This window comes from Myotis davidii, unplaced genomic scaffold (assembly GCF_000327345.1).
Source record: "Myotis davidii unplaced genomic scaffold, ASM32734v1 scaffold496, whole genome shotgun sequence".
Lineage (NCBI taxonomy): Eukaryota > Metazoa > Chordata > Mammalia > Chiroptera > Vespertilionidae > Myotis > Myotis davidii.
The window spans coordinates 167618-187082 of NW_006289398.1; the positions used below are offsets into that span (position 1 = coordinate 167618).

Here is a 19465-nt window from a genome sequence, read left to right on the forward strand (position 1 = left end):
TTCTGTTGCCTGAGTCCTGCCTGTCTGTTGGAACCCTAGGGGGCAGCATGCTGTCTATTTTGCATCCCAACTAACAATTAAGAGCAGGCTATGGGGGAGAGTTTCAATATGTTGTGTGGCAAGATAACCCACAGTCATTTTGTCTTTGCACTTTGGATGCTGAAATCTTCCTGGGTAACAGCCACATCTAGAGACATCCGAGTGTTTTATTTTATTGGAACTATTTCCAATGTCTATAAAATGCCTCCTTCTATAGGATGTTTATGACCCACATTGACCTTTGTCTGCAAAACACATATTTTGAATAATATTTGGGGAAAAAGTTAATTTTTTTTCAAAATAATAAAAAATAAAGAAAGAAAGGGAAGGAAGGAAGGAAGGAAGGAAGGAAGGAAGGAAGGAAGGAAGGAAGATTGGCTGGTTCTGAGGATGGCTGGGATGGTTCTGAAGGTGATGACTGGAAAGACGCTGGAGGGTGGTCAGGTGTCCATGGGTCTGTTCCGTCCAAATACTGTTGGAGCAAGAGGCAGATCAAATAAAAATATGAGGATCAGAGCAAGACAGATCCAGGATCCTAGAGGACCCCGGTTTTTAATCATTTTTGTAGCTGAATACACCATGGGATGCCACGCCCTCCCAATAGCAGCCGTAGCTACTGGGCTGGTGTTTCTCTATAAAGAAACCCTTTGAAGAGTAAAGCAAGATGAATTGGGTCAGTGTGGTGGAGTGTTTTATTGTTTTTATTCATATTAAAAATTTGGCATTGACCCATTGTTGTATTTTAGCCACACTTAAGTCATTTAAAATGTTATAAAAGTTTTAAAAAATATTTGAATGAAATGAACATATTTCTGGACAATAAAATGTTCATCTATAAGCATGATCTTATTGAAATGCTATTTTCTCCTCCTTTTTGAGTCACTGCCATTGTATTTACCAATCACTATAACTCAGACAAAAAGAAAGAAAACATATCGCCATGGGAAAATATTGAAACAATTTTATTATTTACAGCATTTTCATTTAACTTAATAATTCTCCAAAACATAGCAAACTATTTTTTTTCTAAATGTTTGGTTTGTATTATGGTAAAATATCCATAGCATAAAAATTTGCCTGTTTAATTAAAAGGAAAGTTATTTTAAAACAAGAGGTCAATCCCTGTGGTATTTTTATTCTTAGGAAACCATTTAGTATTTAGAAAACTACAGAACAGGAAGGGATTTTGTGTGTTGTGGTTGTTTTTTTTTCATTTTTTATTCTATTCTTTGAATTAACCATAGATGCGAACATTTTATTTTATTTTATTTATTTATTTTTTTTGCTTGTCTATCATCTGGACAGAAAAGTTAATTTTTTATGAATGCATTGCCATCTACCTCATTTTTGCCATGGGCCTTCCTAAATCATAGCCTCAATCCCGAGGCTCACACCCTCAGCCTCCCTCTGGTAATGAGCCTAAGCTAAAGCCAGGAGAACAATAAACACCATCCCAGGGTGACAATGGCTGAACCTGAACAGGGCACTAGGCCGCTGAAATCTGTTTGGATGACTCATCTCACTGCCTCAGTGGATAGTTTAGGGGAAAAGAAACTTAATATGGTTGTCTGCTTAAATATCCCACTCCTGCAGCAACACATGCATAGACCGATCATCAAAAAAGCAAGCAGAATTGTTTGTCTTCTCTTCCTTGTTTCCCCTTTCCAGAATGCCTGTGATGTTTCAAAGTCAATCGGATGTTTTGGCTTAGAGCCCCACTCTGTTCCCTACTCTTGCTCTGTTTTTCTGAAGCTACCTTTTGGGATATTGATTTTAAGTTGTTTATTAAGAAACAAGACTCAGCCCTAGCCGGTTTTGCTCAGTGGATAGGTCGTCGGCCTGCAGACCAAAGTGTCTCGGGTTCGATTCTGATCAAGGGCAAGTACCTAGGTTGCAGGCTCCTCCCTGGCCCAGGCCCCGGTCAGGGCACATGCAGGAGGCAACCAATCAATGTATTTCTTTCACATTGATATTTCTCTGTCTTTTCCTCTCTCTTCCACTATTTTTAAAAATCAATGGAAAAAATATCCTGGGAGGAAGATTTTTAAAAAGTGAATAATAGCTCTAATTATAAAATTAGCAATCCTATATAATAAAATGTGAATATGCAAATAGACCAAACAGTGAAACAACTAAACAGCTGAACAACCAGAACAGCCGGTCATTATGACATGCACTGACCACCAGGGGGCAGTGCAGAATATGGTGGGCATTGGCAGCAGGCGGCAGAGGGTGGAACATGGCGGGCATCAGCCTCAGCAGGATGGTGGAGCAGGTGAGCAGGGGCACCAGTCCAAGGCGGGGCGCCAGTCACTGTCATCGGGGTGAGCCTCTGGTGGTTACTGAAAATTCTTTGCTCCCACGCCATGGTCCTGTCTGGTGCTCACACCTGCTGCTGGCGCCGGCCCTGCTCGCACCTGCTGCTGGCGCTGGAGCCACCGCTCACAACCACTGCCCCTGTGCCCACAGCAGCCTCGTGGCCCACAGTTCCTTTCAAAGTGCACAAATTCATGCACTGGGCCCCTAGTAAGTGCATAATACCAAACTCCAGAATTTTTTGCTAACTATACAAGTGCACATGTTTGGGGGGCAGACTGTTGAGGTCATTGTACCCTGGGAATAAGTGATCTTAATAAAACACAGACTTTACACTAGATAGTGGCAAAGTGCCACACACCAGAGCTAGGAGCCACAGCACTCTCAGAAGAAATGAGTGGATAGTCAAGACCCAGAATAGCTGAAGCCGTCACGCACCTGGGAAAGGTGAGGAGGCGTGGGAAAAGGGAGGCTAGGTGCTGAGAACAGGATATACACCACGAACGGCTAGAAAGTTTGAACATCACAACTTTAATGAGAAACGGTTCAACCCACAGTAAAGAGCCATGATGCAAGAGATGAGCAAACTTGCTTGTCTCATAGTGGAGTCTTGTTGCTATGACTTATAGGGGAGAAAAAGTGAGGTCAGAGGTGTGAGGTGACTATGTTTTTAATCCTGATTACTCAATACTGAATGCAGTATCTTCAAAGAGTAAAAGGAGAAGAGGTAGAGTGGGAATGGAGGAAGTTAGAGAGAGGGTTTCACATCATCATATTCTGTGGAGTGCGTTTCCAAAATAGTATCCGTCTGTCTCTCTTTGTGGAATCTTCCATAATCCTCCATTTCTACTGTCCAGTTTTTACTTTCCTCACGTCCAACTGTGGATCCCGCACTGACAAGCAGCTGCCACCTATCTTGATTCATTTGTTGAGTCTTCCTCTTCTAAGCTGTTCTCCTCACACAGGACTTTTCACATGCTGGGAAGGAAGTCTCTAGAAAACCCCACAGAGCCTCATACCCCTGCCCCCACCCCGCTCCATGCAGACCATACACTTTCAGTTTCTAACTTCTCGTCAAGGACAGAAGGAACTTGCTGCCCCGACTGGTATGTGTGTGTGTGTGTGTGTGTGTGTGTGTGTGTGTGTTGATGTGGGTTCAGAGGGATTTGGGTGCTGAAAAAAAAGGGAACATAATATTTTTATTTTCCATGTCAAACAGTATCTCTCTGCCATCAAAAATTTTTGTTTCAAATGTCATGTTTTTAGCAAAGTGAGCTTTCTTTTGCTGCTTCATATTATGAAAATAGACTAAGTGCAAGAAGTAGTAGATGAAATTAAGATCTCTTTGAGGTGACAAAGTTGGAAGTACAGGGAAAAATGACAGGACTTATATTATGGCGTGTGTACATTAAATATTACCCTCATATCCAAGTAAGTCATTAGTAAGATATCTATGAAGACAATTTTCAATTATCTCCATGTTCACCAGTCAAAATCTAAATGACTCTCCTCCAATTTGGTATATTTAATTAATGCAGGGTAAGTGAATTATATCCTAAGCAAATATAAACTAAATTTGCTGAAAATTATATAAAAACAGAATAACAAAAATAAGGGGTTTCAGGACTGTTTTTGGTGTTCTGTACTCTCTACATCCTGTCACCATTCCATCAGCATCAAGAAGCCAAAAACATAGCAAAACAAACTCCAGAAACACATACAGAGTCACATTAACTTCCTCATCTGTTTATGCATAAGCCATCAAAGTCAACACTGTGTGCAAAAGCAATTTGGTGGATAACCAGGCAGAAAAGGCTACAATTTGAATAATGATGGCGACTTTCAAGCTCTTGGTCTTTAAAGACAGAGTGTACACAAAAGCCTAACTGATCAGTACACGTGAGAGTTCAAGGTGACGCCGTCTGCGCAAGATGGGCCATCACCATCTAAGCCAGTGGTTCTCAACCTTCCTCATGCCGCGACCCTTTAACCCCTTCCCCGGCAGAAACGTGTATACTCGTTTTCACAAAATGTTCTTTTTCAGTCGTCGACGAGTATACTAAGAAAATATGGTAAAAAAATATGGTTTATAGGAAGACGAGTTACAAACTGTTTTCATAACCAGCATCAAAAATACTATATACCACCAAGGGTCTGGCTTTCAAATCACCTCTATATATGGAATATGCAATATTTGCCCTTGTCCCTCCAAACCTCCCAGGAACATACTGTCTCAGGGGCTCCATTCTTTCTGCCTCTAGCAGTGGTTCTCAACCTTCCTAATGCTGCGACCCTGTAATAGTTCCTCATGTTGTGGTGACCCCCAATGGTAAAATTATTTTCGTTGCTACTTCATCACTGTAATTTTGCTACTGTTATGAATCATCATGTAAATATCTGATCTGCAGGATGTATTTTCATTGTTACAAATTGAACATAATGAAAGCATAGTGATTAATCTAAAAAACAATATGTAATTATATATGTGTTTTCTGATGGTCTTAGGCGACCCCTGTGAAAGGGTTGTTTGACCCCCGAAGGGGTCGCAACCCACAGGTTGAGAACAGCTGATCTAAGCTAACCAATTGCTGAACCATCTTGCTTTCTCATTTCAATGTACCCCAGAAGAGAGAACCAGAAGGAGCCGGGAAAGGGTCAGAGCATCAGCTGCCTGAGCTAACACGGGGCACAGGGACATCTGCAGAGGTTTTCTCAGGCCATTTCCTTAGGGAACCCCGAGCACATGGCTCCCAGAGAGAACCCCCTCTGAGCTCTGCCAGGTGTTTTCTCCTGAGAGCACAGAGCTGGCCGCTGGGGTTGCCTGCCATTCCATCTCCATGCTCACAGGTCAGGGGTTGTCACAACCAGGGCCAACCCTGCTGCCTTCGCCACCTGCTCCTCCTACCTGTGCCCTGGCCCAGTCGGCAGCAGCCTGCTCCTGCCCCAACAACACAATCTGTGGTGAGAGGCATGTTCCCACATCCTCTTGAAGAGGGGCCTGGTGCTGTCTCCAGCCTCAGAGGCTCAGCCAACTGGAATCCTTCACAGAGCGTTTGCCATGAGTAGAGACTGTTAAGCAGAGAGTTCGTAAACATAGATCTGTGACTGGGGTTCAACACTCTAAGAAGCTTAGGAAATCATTTCTCCCACAGTTATCTCTGGGCTCAAGCGTGGTGAACTTCAAGTCAAGTCAGCCCATCAACCACTATGTGTGAATATGTGACACGTAGAGTTCATTCTTGCATTATTGCTTATTCGTTATTTTATTATTTTCCATATGAACAGCTGTAAACCTAATTTGCCCCCACCCAGTATTCTGGAAAGAAATGTGACAGGTATCAGGGGAGTGCTTGTTTGGGTGGGTGGTGGCAGAGGGTTGCTTTTTTGAGGAAAAAAAAAAATAAAACCAGGTCCCTGCTTTTACATCTCATTGGGGAAACAGAGTACACACATGTAAGCATATAACTCTTTAGACTGTGTTGATAAGGATGAAAATGTTTAGTGCAGTTTTATTATCTATTAGAGGCCCAGTGCACGGATTCGTGCCCCATTGGGGTCCCTCAGCCTATGGGGATCGGTGGAAAACAGCAGCCCTACATCCCCCAAGGGATGGATGTAGTAGTGCACAAAGTGGCAGGCGGCTGGGGAGGAGCCCTAGCCCAGGCTGGTGCCGCGCCACTCCCTCTCATCCTGGCCCCACTGCGCCCGCCACCGCCACCGCTTGGTAGGCTCACTGCCACCCCACTGCAGTCTCCGTGCACCTGTCCTAGGGCGATACTGATGCACCCATGACCAAGAAGCGGCCAAGGGCTCACGCCTGGTCAGTCTCGATGCTGGTCCCTATCCTGGTCCTGGTCTGGATTGGGGGGGCGGTGCACAGAGGGAGTGTTCGCAGGAGAGGCTCACAGTTGCGCTCACAGAGCCTGGCATCTGGCACCCACTGGTCAGCTGAGCAGCACTCCTCCTGTGGGAGCACACTGACCACAAGGGGGCAGCTCCTGTGTTAAGCGTCTGCACCCTAGTGGTCAGTGCGTGTCATAGCTACCAGTCGACTGGTCAAGAGGTCGAACGGTTGCTTAGGCTTTTATATATAGAGATGGTGGAACTTACCATCTACCATCAAGTACTGACTTTCAGCCAACTTCCATTAACTTGATTTTCACAACTAAAAACAATTAGAGTTTTTGTTATGTAATTGTTAAGAATAAAGAGTTCTTAAAAAGTTGATTTTCATATTAAAACTAGTGGCCTGGTGCACGGATTTGTGCACATTGAAAGGAAATAATTAGAAGAAATATTTTAATATTGCTATTTACCCTTTCTCTATAATAGAAGTGTCAACCAAATTCATGATCAACAATGACAGATCAAAACCACACATGCAATTGGTACCAGCGAGAGCTTCATACGTATCGTATCGTGCATGCGCGAGTCAACATTTATTTTTAAATTGCCAGTACACATCATATGTACAGGCTGGTCAGTTGGTCGACAGACGGATGGTCAGTCACTTAGTCTTCTATATATATGTATAGACAATTCCATTTTCCAAGTTTACTAGGTATAACAAATCAAGTCTCTTTAGAGAAAAAAGACAAGTTACCACTCTGCATGCGTGTGTGTGTGCGCGCGCGTGTGTTGTGAATTCAGAGGACTTGATCATGAGGAACATAGCTGTTGCTTTCTTTGACCTAGACTACATAAACCAGTGAGGCTGAATATTATGGCAGCTCAGAGAGCTGCTTGAGTCTGTTACACATTCTTACCAGCCTCTTTTCTACCTCAGGGCTGGTAAGTTATCTGGCTTTACAAAGAAACTTGTCGCTTCCCAGTCTTTTTGTGATACCTTCTGGTCAGTCGTTGGCCGAGTAGATCCTAAGTGTGAGCAGCATGAGCCATCGCCCCAGCACTCCTCACCTGCTGATCCCCCTCTTTATACACCCTCTTCCATACACCCTGATTCCAATTTCTGATGACTGAGCAGGCCTGGGACTCGCTTCCTGGAACATTTTCTCTTTACATCTGCACCTCCTTGCAGCCTCATGTTATCCCCTGAGGCCACTACTCCTGGGCTCCTGTTCCTGGAAACAGTGGCAGTGGTAATCAGCATTTCAGACCAAATAAGTTATGGGTACTGACATGTTATCTATAATATTAAAAGCGTAATGTGCTAATTAGACCGGATGTCCTTCTGGACAACCTTCCAGGTGAAACTGTGGCTGCCCGGGTCCTGGGTGCCTACCAGCAGCTGGAGGGAAGCCCAGGTCCCAGGTGCCAGAGGGAAGCTGGTGCTGGCAGCCAGAAGGAAGGCCTACTCTTGCACAAATTTCATGCATCGGGCCTCTAGTCCAACATAACAAAATAATTTTAAAAACCCACACACAGCAAACTTGATTTTATTTTAAACACACACAGCAAACTTGATTAATGATGAAAGAGAGGAAGGAAGAAAGGAGGGAAGGAAGGAAGGAAGGAAGGAAGGAAGGAAGGAAGGAAGGAAGGAAGGAAGGAAAGGGGAAAAAAAGATATCAGTTTGGGTAAACTATTGATATTTCCTGTCTCTCTCTTAATTAAAAGCATTCATGTAATCAAGTGAAATTTTCTTCTTTTTCTATGGGCTTTATCTAGGGAATATTGAATGAATTATGAACCTGAGGTTGTGGTTAGAAATAAATGATAAAGATCTATTCAAGGGTCTTAGAGTTTGTAGACTGAGAACACAGCTAGGCAAAAACCCAGATGTTCCAAAGAAGAAAGAGAAGTTGAGTTTTTACTGTAAAAAGTGCATTCTTGAGAATAATCAGTCCTGCATTTATTAGCCTGAGATTGGTCCAGGACAGTGATCAGTCAGATGTCAGCCAGTCTGGATGAGGGATGCCAGGTGGTCTAGAGCAGCGGTCGCCAACCTTTCGGAACTCACGGACCACCAGTTGGCGACCGCTGGTCTTGAGGATGGGTACCAGGAGCTCTGGTCATGGCCAGTGGTCTGGACAATGGATGGCAGATGGCCTGGTTAGCTGAGTCCTTCAAGGGGTAGTCAGGTTGTCTGGATGTTTGATAAATGTCCAGCTCTGTATGCAGACCGTGTCACAGTACTGGAAAAGGTAAAAAGTCTAAGTGCCAGGCTAGTTAGAACAAGAATACAGTCTGTCCCCATGCCTCAGCCCTCATAGTGGGAATAATTCAGTAGCTTGGGTAAAGGGACTTCAGGTTATGTACTCCGTACTCCCTGTCTTAACTCTTTACTCAGGGAAAATAACAGCACCCTAGCATGGCCCGTTCTCCTCATGCTTTAATGACAAAAGTGCACAAACACAACTTAAGGGGTGAACTCAGGCTTCAAAGTTATTTTATATTCATTCCGTAGCCACGACCCATGGATGTTTTTATTTCCTGTGTGCTTTACAAAATGACACTCTACAGACATGAGACTTTTGAAGATAAGAAACTTTAAAAACAATCTCTAGTTTTAGCCTTCGTATTATTTAGTTTTTATTTATAGGTTTTAGAGTATACTCTATTATAAAAAAATGAAAAGCAGACTTTTTGTACAAATTGGCAATTATAAAACTAGTCACATGGACATAAAATACAGCACAGAGAAATAGTCAATAATTTTGTACTAACTGTGTATGGTGTTAGGTGGGTACTAGACTTATTAGAGTGATCGTTTTGTAAGTTATATAATGGCTAGCCACTATGTTGTATACCTGAAACTAATATAATATTATATGTCAACTGGAATTGAAAACATAAAAAATATATTATTTTTAAAAAGCAAACATTGCCCTAACTGGTTTGGTTCAGTGGATCATCGATGTTTCTAACTCTCTCTCTCCCTTCCTCTCTGTAAAAAATCAATAAAATATATTTAAAAAATAAAAATAAAAAGCAAACATTGATAAGGTGTCTTCATATCACTGTTATACAATTACACATTGTTCCCACCCTATTTTCTAAGTAAAAAGAGCCCTAGAAAATGAAATGAATGTTCAACCTACAATGAAGTCAAGATAGGAGAATGTAAAAAAAAAAAAAAGTTAAATCATGTTTGACTTTCTATCATTAAGGAAGAGATCTGGCTAATATTGTTCCGATTAATGGTTAATCTGGGTGTTAAAACTTTATCTAATAAACTTATTAACAGTGATAATTACAAAATAACCTCTAAAGCTAAGCAGTCAGTATAAGTGATTAAATAGTTGTAAGTCCAGGCTACTTGATTTGCCAGACATATTAGTAAGTTCAGGTGTTGTTACCATTTCTTCAGTAACAACATAAGAACTTGCTCTTTCTCAACCTGTCCTTCAGCATCCAGTGAAAGGTTTCAGAATGTGCATAAACTAAACTCAAACATACTAACTCTATTATGTTATCCAGTGGTATTTGCCTCAGTTATAATTAAAATTAGGACATAACAGTAACAACTATAACTTCACAGCATGGCCACCTGGAGGAAATGATGTAATGTGACTGGTGAATTAGAAGATACAATGGTGGCAGACAAGCAATTCTTGATCGCATAACATGACACACAATAACCCATGTAATCCTCTTTTGAAAAACAAACCCTGTGAGAAATAGATACGGCGATTATTTGCATCTTATGGGTGAAGACAACTTAGTATGGCTAGTAAGTGGGAAAGTCAAGGTTTTAAGCCGAGTCGATGATCCCAGAGCCTGTTTCATTAACCAAGACGCTGACCTGCCTCCTGGGCCGGGCTTGACATCTGAGACAAGTTCCAATGGCAAATCAACCACTTCCATATTTTCTAAATTAAAACCAGACGTGGAGTTTGACAATGTGTTAGTGTGTTTCCTGGGGTTTCCCCCATGAAATTCAAGGAGTGAAGTTGCTGGCATTAAGTAGGAACTCACTTAAATCCCTTGGTTTCTGTTCCTCACCAACCTGGAGGAGGAGGTGAACTAGGTGATTTCTACAGCTTGACTTGCTGCATAAAAAGAGCAAACCCTCCTATGAACCAGGCACTCTTCCATGTGTTTGTGAATATTACTTTATTTATTCTTCCTAACAGCCACCCTATCACAGGGCCTTATTCTCACGACAGAGGTGAGCAGATGAAGGCCCAGGGAATTTCTGTTCCTTGCCCTAGATTAAATAGTTAGGAAGATTCAAACCCAGCTGGTCTGGCTCCTGAGCCTGTGTTATTAACCACTCTGCCTTGTGGCCTCTTGTTAAAAATCTAGAACAAGTTATAGACCTAGAGTAAGTCTAGAGTGAAAGCATGCTTCCCCAGAAACAGACTTTCTTCCTGGTGGTGAGCAAATTCTGGTGTTGACACTTCTTTATATAGATATTTTATTGATTTTTTTACAGAGAGGAAGGGAGAGGGATAGAGAGTTAGAAACATCGATGAGAGAGAAACATCGATCAGCTGCCTCTTGCACATTCCCCACTGGGGATGTGCCCGCAACCAAGATACATGCCCTTGACCAGAATCGAACCCAGGACCCTTGAGTCCGCAGGCCAACGCTCTATCCACTGAGCCAAACTGGTCAGGGCTGGTGTTGACACTTCTGTATGCTGCTTGTGCTCAGGTTTGAAGTTCTCTGCAGCTTCCGTCTCCCTGGAGGCACAGGGAAGAACTTGTCTTCTCTTCCCCCCAGCCCCACCCTCAACACCCAAACTCTCCCTGGTCTAGGTCTTCAGGGATCGATTGGATAGACTGAGGACTTGAGGGAATCATGGGGCTCAAGAGAGGCAAGGTAGAAAACAAGATGTTTTCAGAGACTCGGCTATCGGGTAGTAAACTAAAGGAGCAAAATTCAAGCTGGAAACTATTTCTCTCATCTGGCTTTCATCGCCTGCCCAGGTTCCTTACCCACAACCCACAAATACACACGGGCTGCATTTTGGCAGGAGACAAACTCCTGCTAAGGGCATCATTGCTTTCTTTGAAAATCACTGTTCACAGGATTGAGCTCAGTGCCAACCTGCATTCCCCAAATCTGTATGAAAAGCCTGGCCGGGGCCCAGGTGTTGGAGGACACAAAGAGGAACAAGACAGGTTCTGGGTTTCGGAGCCTCAGAGGGACCTGAGTCTGCATCCCTGTGCCCACAGTTGCTGGCTGTGCGTCCGTGAATGTGCTACTTAACATTCCTCATGATAAGAGTTCCCATCTCATGAGCCCCTGCTGTGGGCCGGGCAGGCACTTGACAAATTCCATCTCTACTGTGCATGACAAGTCTGGCAGGTCTGTGCCATCAGCCCCATGTTGTAGATGATGCCACGGAGGCCCAACTAATAAACTAGGATTCCAACCAAGTTCTCATGATCTTTCCACTATGTCCTCTTGCAGTTTCAACCTCACTCTTCTTTCCTGGGAAATGGAGTTAGGTATTGCCATCCCCCTAAAGCAGGAGATGAGCCACACAGGTACAAGCATGATTCAGAATCAAGCACACACATGTACACACTACACAATGGCTCCTACTATTATGAAAGGAAGTCACATTTGCATCACATGTACAAGTGTCTGCGGTGATACAGCAGTTAAGAGGACAGAGCAAATCTCCCCAACCGGACAGGGTCTGGTTTTGTGGTATTCAAGTGGGCCCTTGGGAGATGAAAAGTGCTTGCATGTGTGGCAATGGGTGGTGGGGGTGGGAAGGAAGAAAACGTTTTCTAGGTGAATTTGAAAGCACGGAAATAGAAATGGTGATGGTCACGCGTGTATCTCCAATGTGTGTTTTTTTAAAGCTTCAGACTTTCAAATATTCTAAAAGATCTAGAATATTCTAGAACTTGCTTTTGAGAGACAGACCAAACACACCCTAAATTCTACCAGATTACGTGGGACTATACCCACAGAGAAGGCTGAGTGCCTGCTCTCTTTACTAAGCAATCCACAAGGAGGACAGACACTCTGAGAAGGAGTGACCGGTGTCATTATAGAAGAGGCAAGACCGGGGAAGCTAGAAGTCAGGACATGAGACTTCCCAGCCAGTCTCTGCATCCTTGTCACCTCCCCTGAGTGCCCCAGACTGTGTCCCCTAGACAGGACCAGTCCTGGGACGGAACACACGCTGCCCACGAGACTGGGTCCAGTTAAATCATTCGCATTAAATAGAAAAGTCAGTAGGAAAACTCTTTTTATTACTTACCCATAAAATGAGTGTTTTTTTCTGCCACGTCTCCCTGTTAGCAGACTGACCTGAACTGTGGGTGGGTCAAGAGAACTCCTGCGAACCACAGAGATGCTGAACAAAGCCATGCACGTAAAACACGCAACCTACGGGCTTACTTTCATTTTTTAAGTGCAGTTTCTATTTAAGAAGCTCGTCAGTGAAATATAGAAGAAGTCGTTCGTTAGAGACTCCCATATTTTTTTGAGTGAAATAAAGTAGAAGGGAAATAAAATATGAAGGGAAAGGTAAATTCAACAAGTTAGCTAGAGAAACAGTGGCAGGAAAGGGAAACAATGAGTTGTGACAAACAAAAATGAGCATGTCAGTCTCAGACAACCCCAAAAAGTGCATGCACACGCGCCCTCCCCCTTCCAGAAACTCCCACAACTTATGTTGCCATAGAGGAAGGCCAGTGTTACAATATCTCGCTACCCAATCAGCAGCACCGCCGGCCTCAAACCAGGAAACCCTGTCAAGTGCAGCATTCTCAACTGTGAAGGGCGAGCTGTTCTCACTGGTTTTTGTTCCCCATGCTTGTAGGATGGAAAAGCAGATGTGAAGTCTCTCATGGCGAAGTTCAACGCAGTGGGCGACCCCACGGAGGAGGTCTCGGCCAGCAGCCGACCCTTCAAGGTCACCGGGCAGAATTCCCCCTCAGGACTCCAAGCCAAAAAGAACTTCTTCAACAACCAAGGAAATGCCAGCACTCTGACGGGACCCAGCAGCGTGCCCAAGTTTGGGGGCCCAAAGCCACCCATGGGGGTGAAACCTCCTCCTGAGGAGAAGCCGGAATCGGAGCCCAAGCCCCCGTTTCTGAAGCCCGCGGGAGTGGGCCAAAGATTTGGATCCCCGGCCCCCAGAGACCCCGAGGGGAGAGCGGCCTTCCTGAGGCCCGTAGGCCCCAAGCCCAACCCGCCCAGAGAAGATGCCAAGCCCGTGTTTCCCCGGCCTCCTGGGAACAAGCCGTCGCTCCACGGTGGTGTCAACCCAGACCACGACCTAAAGCCACCAGGCCTGAAGCCCAGGCTTCCCCCTGCAGCCCAGGAAAGCGAGCAGAAGCCAGTGTTCCCTAAGTCGTCTGGGGTGCAAGGCAAGTTTGTGTCAGCCTCCCAGGACCAGGAGCCCAAGCCCCTCTTCCCCAAACCCCCCTTTGGTCCAAAGCCATCCCCCAGTCTCGATGACCCCCACGAAGGTGAGAGCCCCACTAAGAACGCGTCTCCACTCAGAGGCCCCCCGGCCCCCCCAGGATTCAGGTCCAAAACAGGCTCTTTCAGGCCAGCAAAGGAAGACCCAGACACGAAAGACCAAGGAGGCGAGACGTCAAGTTCACCTTTCCCTGGAGTGGTCCTGAAGCCGGCCGCCAGCAGGGGAGCCCCCGGCCTCTCCAGAAAGCCGGAGGACAGGAGAGAAGACAGGAAGGTGGATGCTGCTAAGAACGTGTTCCTGGGCAAGATGAGCCAGGAGGAGCCGCCTGCCTTGCTCCCTAAGACACCTTCTAAGGTGACGATGGCCGGGCCCTGGGGCCAAGGTCAGGAAAAGGAAAGGGGAGACAAGAGTCCCGCCACCCCTAAGCAGAAACCCCTGCCCCCCTTGGCTGTCCTGGGCCCCCCTCCACCGAAGCCCAGCCGACCCCCCCACGTGGACCTGGCCAAATTCCGAAAAGCTGCTCCTGCAAATAGTAAGTGCTTCTCTCGTTTCTACTTCACGCGTTTGCTTCCTCAGCAGCAGGCATCTTCGCTCCTGGGGGAAACTGGTGATGAGGAAGGATCCATCCCCTGGGGCTGTGGGGGTGACCACCTCTTTGGGATGGTTTGGCTTTGGTGTGGGCGCTCTGAGAGGGAGGACTGGCTTGGGGGGTGGAGGCAAACTCATCCATTTGATTTGATACGTGGTTTCGCTTAATGATCATCTTTTCATTGACTTCCTTAGTTTGGTTTCATTTCTGTTGAATGGGACGGTGGTGTGCCACTTGTGCTGCCACTAAGGAGTTAGACGGACAGATGAGGCAAACCCTAAGGCGGAGATGCTCATGCGGGGGCGATTTTGACATCCCGGGGACATTTGGCAAATGTCTGGGGCACTTTTCATTGTCACAGCGGGAGGGTGCTACTGGCATCTACTGAGCGGAGGCCAGGGACGCTGCCACACACCCTACAATGCACAAGGCAGCTCCCCACAACAGTTATCCAGCCCCAAACGCCAACAGTGCAGGGTTCAGAGACCTCCTCCCAGGGGCGATAGATGCCCACAACTCCATCATGTTTCCTAAGCCCAACATTTAAATAAGACGGCATCAGGGCCCTTGTGAAACTGCACTTTCTGTTTTATGTCCAGCTGCTTCCTATTTCTCACGGTAAAGCTCTCCGAACTTCTCTGATTCATGAAGTAACACATAGCTCGGGTAATAAGCCAGAAAGGGGGTGCATTCTTCTTCTGGGGGGACAGCGCATTTTCCAGCAGAGAGGTTTCCACAGTTCTATGGCACTCCCATCATTTGATCTGAGGGACTTGGTAAAGAGTTGTAGCTCTGCATAGCCATGAGAGAAAGCCACTTATGCCTGAAATGATGAGTATTTTAGGCAAATAATGTGTAACTGCTGTGTATTGGGGGAGATGGGGTGGGGGGCTGGTGTTGACAAGTGACCACACCACTAATGGACATATTTTTTTCCTTACAAAAGCATGGTCTGATTAAAGCTGCTCTAGGCATAAGGTTGTTCTTCTTTTTTGGCTTCATAGAAGCATTTTGCAATCAATCTGTGATCTTCCTGAGATCAGCATTTTCAGTGTTGATCAACAGATTGGTGACCCAACCTCTCGTTAATCTATCATGCAGAAAGCAGGTGTGCAATGACCCCAGGATCCGCACCTTCTAGAAAGACTCAGGCTTGTTGCACTTGCATCCTCCTCATCTGTCACCTACCCGTTTCAATACTGGTCCCTAATTCAGAAATGTTCGTTTGGGGAAGACATTCTACAAGGCCCCTTCTTATCTCTCTTTCCTAGTTTCTCTGTATCTCAGGTGTTAAGACGTGCTGTCACTCGTTCCATTTCATGGCCCTGCTTCACGCCAAGGAAACTGTGCTGAGGTCCGGCAGGAATTCTTGGGAGCTTGCTCCCAGTCCTCCCTCGCTGTGTCTTACTTGGATTGGGTGGTGGGACCCCGTTACCTGGTGTCACACTATTGAATGAGTTCTCACAGATGCTAACTGAGTCCTCTTGCTGGCTCTGCAGTCCTGTCAAGGTCAGCATTGAGCTGATTTTCAGTGCAATGTAGCTCCCAGGGACCCAGGCACAATTGCTCAGTATTCGTGTTGATTCTTGCCCTTCTCTTTCCATGTTTCAGGCAATTCCCCCCGGCTTCACATGCCTCCCCACTGCACAGGTCCCCACCACACCGTTTGGATTCTAAAACCTCTCATCAGTGTACCCCACTTCCGACCTCTGGGCCCTTGGTGTATATTATGTTCCAAAATGGACCCCATTTCCTCTTCACCCACCTTTTCACAAATCAGAACTCAATTTTTAATCTAAAGTGACCTACAGTTGGTGTCAGGATAAAACAATCCGTTTCATAAATTTAAACTCTGAATAACATCCCTTTAAAGCACTCACTTTTTTCAATTTGTTTTTAAATAGAAATCACATTTAGCTCAAAAACACAGCAAGTGTAAAAAGGTGTAAAATGGAACATCGTGAAAAGGTGTCTTCAGTCCTTTCCTGCCTTTTGCTGGGTCTTCCCGGCCTCGGCCCCACAAGAACAACCACTCTGCTAACTTCCCCCTCCATCCAAAGTTTGTTTATGTTTACACAACAAATAGAAATACAGATACTAGCCACCCCCTGATTTTTACTCAACAAGTAGAATATTATATGCAATGCTATAATCTTCATTTCTTAAAAACACTGATAAATCCTGTATGTCTTTCCACATTTTAATGAGAGGTAACTGATTATTCTTTAAGCTGCACAGTATTCTGATAAGTCGATGACTCACCTAATTAATTTAGCAGTTCGTATTATTTCCAAACTTTTGCAGTCAGAACATTATACAGAAAATAGTCTTGTATATGTATCATAAAATAAGCATTTATTTTCTGAACACAGAGAATTTCTTAATAGGCAGATTTGCTACCCTGGCTGGTTTGGCTCAGTGAATAGAATGTCGACTTGTGGACTGAAGGGTCCCAGATTCGATTCTGGTCAAGGGCACATGCCTGGTCAAGGGCTCAATCCCCAGTAGGAGGTGTGCAGGAGGCAACCGATCAATGATTCTCTCTCATCATTGATGTTTTTTTCTCTCTCTCCCTTTCCCTTCTTCTCTTAAATCAATAAAAAGATATTAAAAAAAAAAAAGTCAGGTCTGCTGACTCTGGATCCTACCACTACTATTTTCCTTAATCATGCTAAGCAATTTAGCATTCCATCTAGGAAGGTTAAAAAAAATACCAGAATTAGAAAGCATATAGTGTCCAAATTAACTAAAGCTTCATCAAATCATTTTGTAGGCTTTCAAAACTCTAAAACTATTTTCTTAGCCTTCCCACCTGATTCTTTCCCTTCAAGATTCATGTCCAATTCCTTAAACCTCATCTTCAGATCTACCCTCCGTCTTTATCATCTTTGTCCAATATAGTAACCATTACAAATATTTATCCCTTATTGAGGACATGTTATATATATGATACTCATTACCCTGTTAATGCCAATGAAACAGGATTTCTGTGAGGTTAGGTAACCTGCCCCAGGCTGCACTGCGACTGAGTAGAAACAGACCTTGTCCTCCCTCTAGAGCCCAGGTCCCCATCGCCACCCTCCCTGCTGGGCTCCCTCTCTTGAAACACATGCTAGGGATAGAATGAGATAACAAATTAAGCATAAATGAAACCCAAAGAATCCTCATTATTCTACCTCTCTTCGTCTTTTGGTTGAAACGAGTTTTTTTTTTATTTTTTTTTATTTTTACTATAAATACCACTATAAGCTGAATGAAGACAGACCAGTCGACTTAATATTATTTATTTGGAGCCCAGAAATAAAATATTCCTGTTAGTTGCTCAGGTTTGTCTTCCCACCAGAATCTCTTTAATCAGAGTTTAAGATTAATAGTTTAGCAATTCCTCTTTGAACAACTAGATAACCCTTACCAATAGCCTGGTGCTCAATTGAATTGAGTTTCTATGCAAAATGAATATTATGCACAGAGTCCTTCTTGTAGTAGATTTTCAGCTGATTTTCTTGTAAACCGAACGCTTGACTATAACGTGGTGGTTTTCTGAATATGGAGCTAATACCTTCCCCCATCCTCCCCCTCCCCGGAACCATTACAGGTTACAACAGGCCCAACATTTTTAAACAATCCAAAATATCAGAATGTTCTTTGAACTAACATTTCTCCTGGCCCCTTATGGTTCCCAGGCCGGTGGTGAAAGGACCTCCTCCCAGCATCCCGTGCATGCCTGGCCCACACAGCCTGGGTTGTGAGGACGCCCTGGCCATCTGTGGTCTGTGTGTAGGAGTGAGCAAGCCCTGCTGGGAAATAGTCCATCCAGTTTTGTTTTGTTTTTTCCTAAGCTTGTTCTTAACACTGGGGAGAAAGTAAGACTCATCTTTCCTGTGTTGACTGGAGGAATGACCAGTAAAGCATCTTGACAATCGAAGGGGCAAGGTCAATGTCCCAGATGGCTTAGCAATGGGCCCCTCCTCAGCTACTTGTGTGTCACTCTATACATGGACAGCGGTTTTGAACCAAAAGGCCTCTGGCCTATTTTCACCGGCAAGTGACTTGTTTCTAGGAGGGGTCAAGTTTATCTTTCATAGACCCCGAAGCTGTCACCTTTCTTCTTCTCCGCAGTCTCCGTTCACGTGTACTCTCTGAACATTGCCCATTAGGTATTTACAGACCGAGCTTTATATCGGCGTGTTGCTCCCAGCCAGGACGGGGCAAAGGGATTCACTGCTCAGCCACATTTGAGAAACCCGGGGACAGGTGGATTCTTACACCAGGGTTTCTATAAGCATTGACACGTGTACCAAACAAGCAGATACTTTTTCAGAAGCATCTCACAGACCGGGCTCTTTCAGAGCACTGGGGAGCTGGGGGCGAAGCTCTGTGGAGTGGGACACTGTCTAAAGCAGTGGTTCTCAGTCTTCCTAACACCGCGACCCTTTCATACAATTCCTCATGTTGTGGTGACCCCCAACCATAAAATTATTTTCGTTGCTACTTCATAACTGTAATTGTGCTACTGTTATGAATCATACTGTAAATATCTGATATGCAGGATGTATTTAGGCGACCCCCTGTGAAAGGGTCGTTCGACCCCCCAAAGGAGTTGCGACCCACAGGTTGAGAACCGCTGGGCATGGCTCAGCTTCGATGGCAACAGACTCTCCACATGCTGTTTGCTGTCATTATCTAGGAGCCTGGTGCATGCTCTGTGGCTAGCATCCACCCTTACCTTTAGCTCTAGCCCCAACCCGGGCTATTTCACTCGCCCTCCTGGATCCCTGGGAAAGCTGTGTTCCGTGAGACCTGTTGGTCTTCCCTCTATCCCTGGCTGACCCTTCTGAGGAAACACTCACTGTCAATCTGGCAGCTTACCTGGGTTTAACTCCATAATAGAAATGCCTTGGGGAGCGCCTGCCCTTTCTAATCGCACTGGTCCAAGGTCAGATCTTAAGAGCTGCCTACTCTCTATCTTCTAAAACTCTCTCTTATGCTCTTCTCAGATAAACCAGCTCCTCAGTCTGCCCTATTGAACAACCTGCCTTCTGCTGTATCCTATGCCAACAACATCCTTTGGGCTTTTATTATCCAACTAGAGGCCCGGTGCACAAAAATTTGTGCACTCGGCGGGAAGGGAGGTCCCTCAGCCTGGCCTGTGCCCTCTCGCAGTCTGGGACCCCTCGGGAGATAACGACCTGCTGGCTTAGGCCTGCTCCCGGGTGGCAGAGGGC

General features: G+C 45.0%; 1 protein-coding gene across 1 annotated transcript in view; it reads left to right on the forward strand.

Moving 5' to 3' along the window:
• FYB (FYN binding protein) overlaps positions 1-19465 on the forward strand; it is a 150637-nt gene that overhangs the window by 55130 nt on the left and 76042 nt on the right. The window contains exon 2 of the mRNA XM_006761739.2: positions 13046-14183. Coding sequence (XP_006761802.1) covers positions 13046-14183 — 1138 coding nt within the window. The remainder of the gene's footprint in view (positions 1-13045; positions 14184-19465) is intronic.